The 13300-nt window shown below is 46.3% G+C and overlaps 1 protein-coding gene across 1 annotated transcript; it reads right to left on the reverse strand.

Moving 5' to 3' along the window:
• Positions 1-930: 930 nt before the first annotated feature.
• Positions 931-11111, reverse strand: OSTM1 (osteoclastogenesis associated transmembrane protein 1). Its single transcript, XM_074150762.1, has 6 exons — positions 10782-11111; positions 7771-7885; positions 5364-5461; positions 3856-4020; positions 2878-3043; positions 931-2569 (listed from the first exon to the last, which is right to left on the reverse strand). The coding sequence occupies exons 1-6, from the start codon at positions 11103-11105 to the stop codon at positions 2514-2516; spliced, it is 924 nt and encodes a 307-aa protein (XP_074006863.1). The 5' UTR covers positions 11106-11111; the 3' UTR covers positions 931-2513.
• Between the last annotated feature and the right edge of the window lie 2189 nt (positions 11112-13300).

Here is a 13300-nt window from a genome sequence, read left to right on the forward strand (position 1 = left end):
ACTCTAGTTCTCCTTCAACACAGTCTGTGTGCTTCCAACATTTCTCTAGGAAACAGAGTATAAAGAGAATTCAATTTATATATGAAATATCCTACCAAAAATATAACACTGTGTAAAGAAAGTTAGTGGTACAAAGTCGGGTGGAAAGGAAAAAAAAAGAAAAAGGCGAAAATAGTAGATGTAATATTAAAAATCTCAAGTGTAAACTTTACTGTTGCTTTAAAATAAAAACCAACAAAAGTCACATGAGTATTTCCGTTTGGCTTAGCAGCCAGGAAAATAAGAAAAGCTGGTTTTTTTTATTTATTTTTTTTTTAAAGTGCTTAACCACCATATCCAAAAGTAATGACTTTCAGACCTACTTAACATGAATGTGCTCAAAAAGCCACTGCTTACAGTATAAAAGCTGTCATTCTGAAATGCTGCGCATACAAACTGGCTTTATCTGCACGAATGAAAGATCGCTTTGAACAGCTCTCAATCATATGATGTCCCAAATCAATGTAATGCTATTAGAGCAGGCAGCTGGGTAAGTCCCAGAAAGTTGAAGTTTAAGAATAAGAGATATAAAAAAATAATCTCTTTTTTTTTTTAAAGGCAGCATGCCTCTCCCAGCCGCAAGAAGGTAACTTTATATAATAAGCAAGAGAAACAGAGTTTTCTATTATTGTTATAAACTACCTAAAACAATCTGACTGTTGACCTAGTAATTCACAGGTTTAACAGAGGGAGATAAACACTTCTTAGTGATAAAATACAAAAAGGTAATCGTTTGAGCAGGACCAATATCGCTAACACAGTATTTTACTTAATATGAAACATACTGTCAGCTTGACTTTAAAACTTGACAGTATGTCCTAACTCAAAAAACCCACAAAAAATAACAAGAAAAACAACCAATGACTTGAAGAGCTTTAGGACTGTTTTGTTACATCGTTATATATTTATTTGAGCCTTAGTGCAAAGGAAAAATTGAACATTCTAGGCTCCAAAGCGAGTCAAATACATAAGACTATTTCACAGGGTTTTTCAACAGACGTCAGACACACAAATTCCAAGAGAATGTCTGGGTTTTTTTAATGACCATTTTGTAACGGCCATTCATTTTTCTCTCATGGTTAGAAAACAGATTTAAAAATGTGAGCAAAGATTCATTAACCTCAAGTACAGCTATAAATCATTTCGAGTCCACCACTCTCCCGAATCAGGGCCATCGCAACCAAACCGAACCGTCGGTATCGCTGCAGCTGTTGCAGTGTGCCCACAGCCCGTCAGCAGCACTACCCATCCCCACCGTTACTGTATGAATTTCTCCATCAGCTTTGGAAATCTCCAAGCTTGAATCTGTTTACATTCATCTATTTCACATGCCTTGTTTTTGAAACTATTTCTTGAAAGCCATCAATTCCCAACACAGTGTCTTCACTGTCCTTCAGGACAGTTTTTAAGTTAGAGAACCCTCTGGTTCATTTACCACTAAAATACATATTATCTAGAAAAAGTAACTTTTCCCCTACAAAGTTCCTGTAAACACCTCTGTATTACACCATAGCAATCTCTAGACCAGGAAATTCAGCATCTCCAGTGACTTGACTTTACCTCACTTCCCTACAAAAGCAACAACAAATGAAAAAAAAAAAACCACCTTATAATTAAAAAGTAAAGGAAATAACAATAAACAAAGAGTGAAGCATTCAGTTACCGAAGCAGACATCTAAAATAAGCGTCTGAAAATTTAACATCTGAAAAGCAATGATTTTAGTGGTTAAAGTGCGCAAATGACTAAATACACCGCCTGTTTCAGAGATAACTGAATACTGTAGTCATCAATGATTACTATTCAAGTCTAGCACTGGCAGCTCTGTTTTTTTTTTGTTTCTGGCTATGGACAATATATATTACCACTTTCTCTGCATATTTCATGCCTTTTGTTTTTTTTGTGTGGTTTCTGTTTGGTTGGTTTTTTTAACAGATACCAGCAGCATCACTTTAGATCAGTACAGGAAAGAAGAACTTTTTCTCAAAGGTTTTCTGTCCATCCCAAGTCCGGCAAGACTGAATATTATATGTGAAATTAAACATAATGTTTCAAGCAGGAACATCAAATATTATTTCAAGTTTTGTCTTGTATGAAAACTACCTCAAAAAGATTCAGAATCTCAGGTTTCTGTGAAATGAATACAATAAATATGGAAAAACACCATGCAAGGAAAGCGTAGCTATTCTATTGACGAGAAGTACAAAAGCTTAGAAACAGAAAAACACCAGCTTTAGCTCAAGGCTGAAAAAAGCCCACAGATTTTTCAAAACCAGAGTCCATACAGTGTCACACAGCCCTGCCTTGTCATGTTTGTTAATGTCCTTGCTTAGAAGTCAGACAGCATTTTGTTTAACTTGTGTTGCTCTGTATCATTACACTAAACCATAATTAACTCCTCTTTTGTGCCGGCCTCATTCCAACACAATTGTACCCACTGTATACCAGCAGCAGTTCTCAGGTTTTGTTCTGCAGCTCAGCTGTATTTTTCTTGGATGTTCACAAGACTGGCATTTGACTGGATACGCTTGGCTAGAAAGGGAAAAATTATATGAAAATTAAACACAAAGAATTCCACAAAACTAGTCTCTCCACTCCCTCTATTTAGCCGATGCAGACTTGCAAACAGCTTTCTGTTCATGTCCAGAAACTTTAATGAAAAGATATGGCTGAAGCTCTTTTCCAGCCTTCTTCAGGGGACAGCAGCCGACTAATAGTGGCTATTAGTGCCGTCAGCGCAGCTGCAGGCAGATCCGGCTGGGCCCCTTCTCCCACCAGCGCCAAGCGCATCCCTGGCACCACCCAACTCTTAACAGTGAAATGCCAGCACCATCACTTACGCAAAATGAGAATCCGCTTCTTCTGCTTGGAGTGAAGGAAGCTACTAAGATAAAAAACAATAGGTAGGAAGAGAATAAAGGAGGAAACCGCAATCACCGGGACTGTGTCACTGCAGGGAACAGAACAGTTGAAAGTCCTGCTCCAAAGCTTCCGAGTGATGTTCATCTAAAAGAAAGACATAAGCAAGCCATGAAAGCAAGCACATGCACTTCTGCTGGGCAGCACAGCAAACACTCAGGTCTCAAGACATTCAAGTGTGCAAATATGATCTCAGAAAACAACACCTTAACAGATCTCCCCTCAAAAGCAAGCCAACCCTTGAAAATGTAGAAACAGAGAATTTAAATAGATCCAGGATTTTACATCAAAACTTATACAAGCTTCAAAACCAGGCTATATTCAGATATACTGTAGAAACTGCCACATGCTTGTTTCCCAGAGAACTCACTGACAGCCTGCAGGGACAGGGCTAATCCCGCACTTTCAACAACGCTCCTTTTGCCCAACCACTTAAAAACCCCCACAATATAACAAAGCTTTTTCCAAACATATGTCGCCAATGCTGAGGACCCCTAGAAACAGCTGCTCTAATAAGGAAACAATTATTACACTGGCTAGAACAATAGCAGTAAAGCTTCGCATTAAAAGCCAGAAGATTAAGAGATTTTTATTTTTTTTAAATCCATCCCCTTCACAGTAACAAGAAATTAAAGCGCAGCTATTCAAACTGGAACACACTCAGGCGATCAGGAGCATCAGTCAGCTCCTGCTCCACTGACTGAGGACAGGAGCGAGTGAGACAGCCCCACGGAGATAACTTCTTCCCCTGGGGACATCAGCCTGACAAAGACACCGCTGTCCCTACTGCCCCACACCAAAAGGGAAAAGGCAATCCCTAGCAAGACAAGGGCAAAAGGCTCAGGTAAATAAAGAGCTCCATGACAAGGCCTCTCTGCCCAGTATTAATAAATACTTACTGCATCTTCCACGTCGATACACAAGTGCGCAGAGTGCCCAGACTCACCACCTTGCCTGTTCATCCTTTGCAAGTTGTTATACAGGTCATTCAACATTTTGTAGGTTTCGTTGCAGTTTTTACATACTTCTGTGTAGTTATTTGGTGACAGATAGACGGTTTGTCCCTGGGGTTATAAAACAGCATTCATACAGAGTTTTAGGGCATTATAAAAAAAACCTTAAAAACAAGAGCCAAGTTTGAGCCAAAATCCAGACTTTTTAGCATCCTAGATTGAGTAGGGGCCCAGACAGACAACTCACATGAGAATCCAGGAGGAAAAGGGACCACCTCTAATTCATTAGGGACAGGATGCATTTCCTGCAGCTTATGTATCTCAAAGTGCTACCTGAACTACCAGCTGCTTTTTTTTTTTTAAAAAAAAAAAAAAAAACAACACTTATTTTTAAAGTACCCGTTCCCAGAAGGAGGAAAAAAAAAAAATTACCAGTAATTAAACATTATTCTGGAGCCAGAGATCAGGTTCCTTAATACTGTGGTTTGGGTTTCGTTTGCCCATACCTAACAAGAAACTGTTGTTAACTGCTGAGCTGCACTGACAGGGACAGACTTTGCCATAATAAGTAATCCTTTTCGTTTGTGGCCTTCACCACCCCCAAATGCAATCTGACACACTTGAAAACGAAACTACAATCTCTAAAGATACTCTAACCCAGTAATGGTTGTATCAGCTACCAACTGACCACTGGGTTAAGCTCTAGTTCAGACACTTGAACTGATCAATAGGCCAGTCCTCACTGCTCCCAGGCAAGGCCCAAAAAGGCACATTTCCTAAAAATGATTAATAATAAAAAAACCAGTCTCCTCAGAGATTGTTTCATACCCATAATTTCTCATTTCTACCACTGAATGATCCCAGAACTTGGCCAGTTTCTGACTGAAATGGAATACGCACAGTTTCTTAGGCTATTTAGGGCATTTTCTCTGAGGACAATCACCACGCTTATTTCACTAAGCGAATTATATTGCCTTTGCAATACAGACAAATGTTGTCTACCATTAATTTTACTAGTCAAAAGAATTGTTGCAATGATTTAAGGTACTGGTCTGTCTGAACGAGTCTACATTATCAAAAGGCTATTTAAAGATTGAATTGTTAAGTCAGAAGACAACAGTTCTCCAAAGAGGTAGAAAGAGAGACTTGCAGCATGCAGACATGGTGTTTCTTACTATATAATTATCAACTATTGTGAACTCAGAAATTCTGATGTGAAGTAGCACTGCAATTACACACAAAATGAAGTCAAGGTGAATATCAATTAGAATTAATTTTAGGCTCTCAATCTGTAAACACCTGCATTTTACAGATCATGGCTTTATCTACCTAAAATTCACAAACTCACCAGCAGTCTATTTGCCTAACATGTATCTGCAGTTTATTCAGCACACATAAGATTTTGCTAGCAATTAGAGGATTTAGTGCTTCTCTTAAATACACAGCATAAATACCTGAAGGTTATGTTCAAAACATGTCAGAGATTTATTGAATAAATCCAGGAATTCTACAGTAGAATTTGATAATCCCTCACTGCTGTTCTTTAAACAATCTGTCAAAGAGAAAGAAAAACATCAGGATATTCTAATTTCTAACATTTCCATAGCCGACAAGCCCCAGACACTCCACTCCTGCAAAAAGAGCTCTCGACTATAAAAGACAGGTCTAGTCAACACTGCGGTCTCCTTATCTGCCTGCCATTGATGTCTCAGACCTGCTGACCTAACCCTTCATCGAGAACATATTTCAGAATTAATTGGCCTTGATTAAGTGAAAGATGAAGACTATTATCAAGAGCTTTCTGAAGAGGAGGTCTGAATTATCTTTGGACTTCAAGATAAAACAAGACATTACTTTTATTTTCTACCCTGCAAATCTGGCTTTGCCCAGCAACAGTAACAGCCGCTACGCAAAAGCAGAAGCACCAGCAGTGGAGATGAAACGGAGAGCACCCAGGAAACAGCTAAACCACAAACACAATGGCAGACTCAGAGCATAGGTTATTATTGTTAAAGAAAAGAGCTGACCATTTCACCAGCTTGGAGGGGAGCTCTGGGGCTTTCCTCCCACTCCCAGGCTCAACCACGTTACTCCTTCCACCCCACTTCAGGTGCTCTAACCAGACAGACCCTTGAAAACAACAGTGGTTTGGGAATTTAGATGTTCAGCAACAGTACCGTGAGAGCAATCCAACATCCTAGAGAATTCCTGGAGAATTCTGGACCACAAAGATGATTAGGGGCCTGGAGCATCTCTCTTACAAGGAGAGGCTTAGGGACTTAGGTCTTTTTAGTCTGGAGAAGAGAAGGCTGAGGGGGGGATCTAATCAACACCTATAAATACTTAAAGGGTGGGTGTCTAGAGGAAGGGGCCAGTCTTTTTTTCAGTGGTGCCCAGTGACAGACAAGAGGTAACGGGCACAAACATAAGAAGTTCCATCTAAACATGAGGAGGAACTTTACTTTGAGGGTGGCAGAGCACTGGAACAGGCTGCCCAGAGAGGTGGTGGAGTCTCCATCTCTGAAGACATTCAAAACCCGCCTGGACACGTTCCTGTCCAACCTGCTCTAGGTCGACCTAGGGGGGTTGGACGAGATGATCTCCAGAGGTCCCTTCCAACCCCATATCATTCTGTGATTCTGTAATTCCCGGAAAGAAGGAAGCGCCATCAGTGCTGAGGGTGAACATTCAGCTGGACACTGGGCAGCCAGCACACAGGTCACAAGCTACACACGGCAGGAGAGCACAGAGCTCCTCCTGTACCACCTCTCCAGTCCTCACACGGCCCAGACTCACAAACGGAAACAAACTCTTCTGGGCTCTCAAGGACCTCTGCAGCAAACCCAGCGTCTTTAACACTCAACTCCACAATGCTATTCCCTCTGTTTTCTATTGCAGCCATTACTGTGGGGTCCCACTTCCCACACCAGGAGAATTGCAAAAAGCCACAGTTCAGCTGTAAGCGTGGCACAGCACCATCAGCATGGGGACAGTGGGAAGCAGTGATAGACTTGGACACCCTCCACCCCCAAAATGAAATAAAAAGAATGGCTGTGGAGGCAGATACTGTTCAATGTGTAAGCATTCCAGAATTAGTGACTTTATTAACAAACAAGGAAAAGTTTCTTATGCAAGTCTTTAAAAAAATGGGAAGATGAAGAAAAATAGAAGAAACCACCACGAAGCCAAGGAAAATCTCCAGCAAGGTCTGTAGATCACAAAGAAAACTGACATGACTACCTGTCGTGGTTTAGCCCCAGCTGGCAACACAGAGCCATACAGTCACTCACTCATATCCCCCCCGCCTCCTCCCAGAAGGGGGAGAATTGGAAGAAAAAGGCAAAACTCTTGGGTTGAGATAAGGGCAGTTTAACAGAACAGCAAAGGAAAGAATAAAACAGCGACGATACCAATAAAGGAATATAGAAAACTTGATTAATATACCACTGCTCATGGATGGGAAGCAGGAAAAGCCCCAGCCCGCTCCCCCAGCTATATGCTGAGCATGGCATCACATGGCATCCATACCCCTTTGTCTAGCCTGCGTCAGCCGACCAGCTGTGTCCCACCCCAGCTTCTTGTGAAAAATAACCAGACACAGGACACTACCTTTTGAAAGAAGAGCCTAAAAGAAATATTTACATAACAACTAAGTTTTCTGACAGACTAGTGCCCTCAGATTTTGGCAGTAGGCCTTACAGAATAAAAAGCTCTGGAGTGGTCTCACTGGAGTGGCTCTAGTTCAGCATTTTTGTGCTATCTACTGACTGTATCTAAATAAATACATACAATTCTGACCTGTGCAAATTTTAGGGGCTAAGTCATAACAGCAGCATGAAAGCTACAGAATGAGTGACATACTTGCACAGTTGGCTGCCTCCCAGGTTTCGTTAAAGAACACCGAAAGGGTCACAACTATCTGCAGCCTGTCTGAGGTCAAGATGCTTTTGGCACAATTGTGGCTCTCAGAAGAATTCTAGAAGAAAAAAGAAACAAAACAAAATAAAAAGCAATCAAGTTTTAAAAATACAAAAGGGAAAATTTTGAAACATATTTTAGACACACACAGCTGAACAATCGAGTCTCATCCCATCAATATTTCTAGAACAGTCAGAGCAGAACTGATGGAACAATAAAAATCTTTTGATCCTTCAATTCACACTACGAGCAACACAGCACGTGATCTTTGAAGACCTACTAGGACTGCATGTGACTGCAAAGAAAGAAAAGCAAGCAGAGGGACATGACCTCCCCTGCCAGGTAGCTCTTATTCATCCATTTCTGGGCACAGCGGAACCAGCTCAAGGCATGTGCAGCCAGAGAGAAGGATGGGGTCATTCTTGTTAGGCTGAAGGAATATTTGAAGGAGCTGAACCAACGGACTGGTCTCAAACCAAATCAAACCCAAACAACAGAAAACAACCTCCAAAACCACTGTACCAACGTACTGTCTCAGCAGCAAGCTTCCCCCGATGCAGCGATACCAGGAACACAGCAGCCCTTCAAAGCAGCGCCTGTGGGCACTCCCCAAAGCCTGTGACCAGGCCGGGCTCTTGTCCTTCCCAGGAGAAGGTACCACTCTCATCTGTCTCACCAAGCCACCCAATGCACCCCATCCTCAAAGCAGGCACGGGCACAACTCTTACAGCAACTTATTCTCCGGACCACGTTAATAAAAAAAAAAAATACAGAGTGACTATAAAAGTGATTACAGAATAAACTGGAGGTATCCCTATCAGAATTCAGAACTATGTTTTTCTCCTTCAAAGCTTTACTTTTCCCCTCAAACCACTGATATGAGACCATGACCTCCAGTCAGCTGACTCCTGTGCTGTAGCTTCTGTTTTCTGGCTGCTAAATTGACTTAAGCACTCCTCAAAATTGCCAAAGCTGCCAAAAGCCTCTTTGATAAGTGACATGGGAGATACGAGAAAATAATCTCTTTAATGAGAAACATGTTCTTACAGAGCTTTATGAGAGATCCAGTTTCTGCTTCTCTTTGTTAAAACAGGTTGATTTTTTTAAAAAAAGCAGTTTCCCTTGGAGACTCAACTGTCAAATATTGCCACATCTGGCAACTCCTACATTCAACCGCTTTCATTTTTACTAAATTGCAAACAGATATGCAAGGAAGTTATTTATGCGGGGAAACTCTCTGGTTGCTTCACAAAGGCCTTTAACTGTGAAATTTCCTCACCAGCTGGATTCATGAGTGGGGAAAAAGCACTTTAAATCCAAATTGAATCAAGTAAACCTATATCATGCCTTAAGGAGGTTTGCCTAGTTTATTCTTTAATAAGCCTAGCGAGGAGGATTTTACATTTCAGAGATGTCCAGAACTTAACTTGGCTGCTTCTTTTACATTGCACTATAACTACTGCAGGATGGCAAAGATAAACACATCAGGTATCTGAGGACTTGCAATCATGGGCTGAGGTTGCAAGAGGTCACCTCTTTTATTTATTTGGTTAGTTAATCCATGCATAGAAGGAAAGCCAAACGCTCTCTAATACAGATGTGTCTTCCAGATAACACACTGGACCAGCCCTCCCAAGCCACCAGTACTCTAGAACAGCAGCTGCAATGAGTTCATACATATTTTAAGTACTGGGATATGTTTGGCAACCGAGTCTTAGCCAAAACATGCTGAAAGTACCCAAGAGAATCACATGCTCAATTTCTCACTTTCACATTACCTAGCACTAGTATGAAACAGCTTCCATATGCAAAACAAATAGACTACAGGTTTGCAAATTAAAACAAGAGACCACTGACGAGGTATTTGCCCTGGAGAGGACAATCACCAAACAAACATTCCGTGCCCTTTTCCAGTACGAGCAGCAAGTGGTGAGGGGAAACAAGCAGACAACGCATCAAAACCAGAAAATTATATACTTCTTCACACAACAGGTAACTAAGCTGTGAAACAGTTTGCAGCAGGATGCTGCAGCACCAGAAGTTTAACTGGGTTTAAAGAGCAACAGATTTTTCTTATAAATGGCGATTCTAAATACAACTTCGGAAATCTCTACACTGGAAGCACAGTCTGGGTGACACACTACTATAAACTTGTGTTCTGCTTGTACTCTTACCAGGCACCCACTTCTAGCTGTCATCAGAGAACGGACAAAGGTCCTTTGGTCTGATCCACTACTGTCATCCTCACGTCACATAGGGACTAACTTTTGCAAATGGATAAACTGGATAAGAGCATGCAATACTAGCCACGAACCACCTACAACACTAGGAAATGAAAAAAAAAAAAAAAAAGATGATCAAGAGCCTGGAGGATGTAAACAGACAACCCAGCTTCAGTCAAGGTTTCCCACTAGTGGAGTCCACAGGCTCCAGCCAGCGCTTTATGGAGCCAAGAACACTGCGACATGGCCCCCCACAAAGGACGTGCATCACTCGCCACTGCTTCAGAGCCCATCAATTTTCCAAGAAGCACCAGGCAACACAGCCCGGTCAGCATTCCTCATTAGTGCCATACAACGACCTGCAAGCCAGAGAGCTCCTCTGGGTATTGCTACATCAGCAAGAACGACTCGAGTTTTTCCACTTGCACCGAGGAGCAGAGCTTTTTTCCACAGGTGGAGCTGCTTGCCCCCAGTCACGCTGGCAGCGGGCTGCACCGGCCCGGCCACCGCACCGGCCAGCAGCAGGCAGCCGTCACGGCCAGACGGCTCCAAACATTCCCGGCCCGCTCTCGGTGCCCGGCTAACCCTGGAACAGACCTGACATGACTGGAAACCTCAAGGAAACAGCCCAGGCCCACCCCACTCCCAACCCGCCACCGGGGCGGGGCGGGCCGCAGCCCCGGGCCGCCTGGCAGCGCCCCCCTCGCCCGCCCGTTCCCCCCTCGGACGCACCCCGACGGCGCGGGCGATGTTGCCGTACTGTGCGAGGAGGAGTTGGTAGTGTCGGTGGCAGTCCTGGCAGAGCCGCACCGGGCGGGCGCGGCGGCCCAGGCAGCCCGTCAGCGCCGCGCTGCCCTCGGCGAAGGCGGACAGGAGGCGGCGGCACTCGGGCTCCAGCTCCGGCAGGTCACCGGGCAGCCCTCCCGCGTCCCACAGCTCCTCCGCCAGCTCCTCCGCCTCCCCCAGCGCCAGCGGCCGCCTCAGCTCCCCGGCGGCGGGGCCGAGGGCGAGCGCCAGGGCGGGCAGCAGCGGCAGCAGGCAGCGCACCGGCGCCATAGCGGCCGCGCCGAGGAAGCGGAAGCGGCGGAACGAGGAACGGCCCCGCCTCCGCCGCCGGGCGCCGCCGCTCATTGGCCGCGGTGAGGGGAGGGGGCGTGGCAAGGGGCGGGGCCTAGTGCAGGGCGGGGACGGGGTGGGCTCCTGCCGGGGTATGGCGGCCGCAGCCCCCGGGCGCGGGAAGGGGATGCGGTGCCCGGGAAAGGCGATGCGGTGCCCGGGAAAGAGGATGCGGTGCCCGGGGAGGGTGCTCCTGACCCGGGACACGCTCTGCTCCCTGCGCAGCGCAGCTTCCGTGCCATACGTTTCCTCCAGGAAACCCTCCTTTTCACCCGCAAAGGGGATTTAAAAGTATCTGTCGCGTGGGAAGCGGCTTTGAAAAATACTGAAAATAGAGCGACAATTAGAAAAAAAAAAAAAATTATATATCCCCCAAACCAGAGAAAAGGGGTGACGAGGGACGAACATACCGCACCTTTCTGCGGTCAAAGCACCTCCAGAGCACCGTTTTATCTCACGCCGCTCACCTTTGTGGGCACCTGGCCCCAGACTTCCCCGTGGCCACCTCCCGGTAAAACCACAGTCGCAGAAGGAAAACTCTTCCCAGGGCAGGAGGAGCGAGCGCAGCAGCGAGTAACCCCCCCCGGCCGGGAGCTGGAGTGCCAGGCTCTCTAGTAACTTCTCTGACTGGCAGGACCTTGACCCCGTGCCTGACCCATGTCACTATAGCCCTGTCCAGTGATCCCCACGGGATTTTGACCAAATCTGGGTTTTTTAGCGCTCTGGTCAGACACACGTCAGAGAGGCAGAGCATAGCCCTGCAACTCCATACTGTGGTGCCTGCGGGAATAAGAGATCCAGGCAGGAATGCTCCCATCCGTTTCTTGCAGCTGATTTGGTAGCCCACGCGTGGCACCGTCGACAGGAGACACACAGCGCTGGCTGACGGCGGTGTGACGGTTGTGGCAACTGATGGGAGTTCAATGCTGCTTGAACCGGTTTCCCGTGTGACCAGCTGTACCCACCTCTGCCAGTTTGGTGTCACCTTGTGCCAGTCATGCAGTAAATGTCTCAGCATGGAATGGCCAGGATGGATTCGTGCTGCCAGGTGAAAACACAGCCGTAAAAGTGATGATAAAGATGCCGTCAGGCAGGCAAACCACCCAACAGAGACCACCTGACTTCTCTGAGCGGGCTGAATACCCCAGTTCTGAAGAAACGGCTTTCAAAGCGATGGGTGAAAATAAACGAAAACCATGTCACAGGTATGACACAGAGAAATGACAGCGTGTGGACAAAAATGTACCAGATCGCCTGTACTTGCAAACTGATGAGAGTGAGGGCCCCGGTTTGGGTGCCGGAGCTTCCCTGTAACCCGCTGCCCAGCCTCCGAGGTGTTGGCTGAGGCCAGGCAGTGACCCCCGCACATCGCCTGCAGATTCGGGGACCACATCCGGCAAGGCCACCGTGTTTGGAAGCCTGAAGCTGCTTAGCAGGAGGCATGTGGCCGGGTGGCTCCAGGGGGGAGAGGGTGTCCCCCCGCCTTGCTTAGTTCACTAGCAGGGCTATCCCAGACACCAAGAAACTTTGGGGCAGCCGTGCTGCCTTCACCAAGCCGGCAGCCCTGAGAGGGGGACAGGAGATGCTTGCCACCCCTGAGCGACCCTCAGCCAGAGAGTTTGCTCAGCGCAGGGGACAGGGTGGCCCTGCACTGCACCCCCCAGGCAGCCCGAGGCGGCGGGCAGGAGGGCAGGCAGGCAGGAGGGCAGGCAGGGGCTGGCAGGCAGGCAGGAGGGCAGGCAGGAGGGCAGGGGCGGCGCGGCCAGCCCGCCCGCATCCCCCCAGGAGAGGGCAGCAGCATTCCCACGCATGGCCCCACCGATGGGCGCCGGGAGGATGGAAAGGACCCTCGGCGTGTCCCACACCGCCCTGGCAGCATCTGCGTCCCCGGGGAGGGATGGACAGACACACACACCCGCCAGAGCAGCCGCTCGCCCTCCCCACCGGGGCTCTCCCTGCCGTGGGCTTTGACGGGCACCGGAGAGGAGCGGCCGGAGGGGGCAGAGCTGCGTGTTCGTCTTCGCGGGTCAAGAAGATGAACGTTTTACCAGGGGGTAAACGTTTTACCAGGTCTTGGTAAAAAAAGGTCTTTAACCAGGAGTGAGTTAAATACCCTCCTGGGAGTGGAAAACTGA

Source organism: Numenius arquata, chromosome 7 (genome assembly GCF_964106895.1).
Source record: "Numenius arquata chromosome 7, bNumArq3.hap1.1, whole genome shotgun sequence".
In the NCBI taxonomy this organism is placed as follows: domain Eukaryota; kingdom Metazoa; phylum Chordata; class Aves; order Charadriiformes; family Scolopacidae; genus Numenius; species Numenius arquata.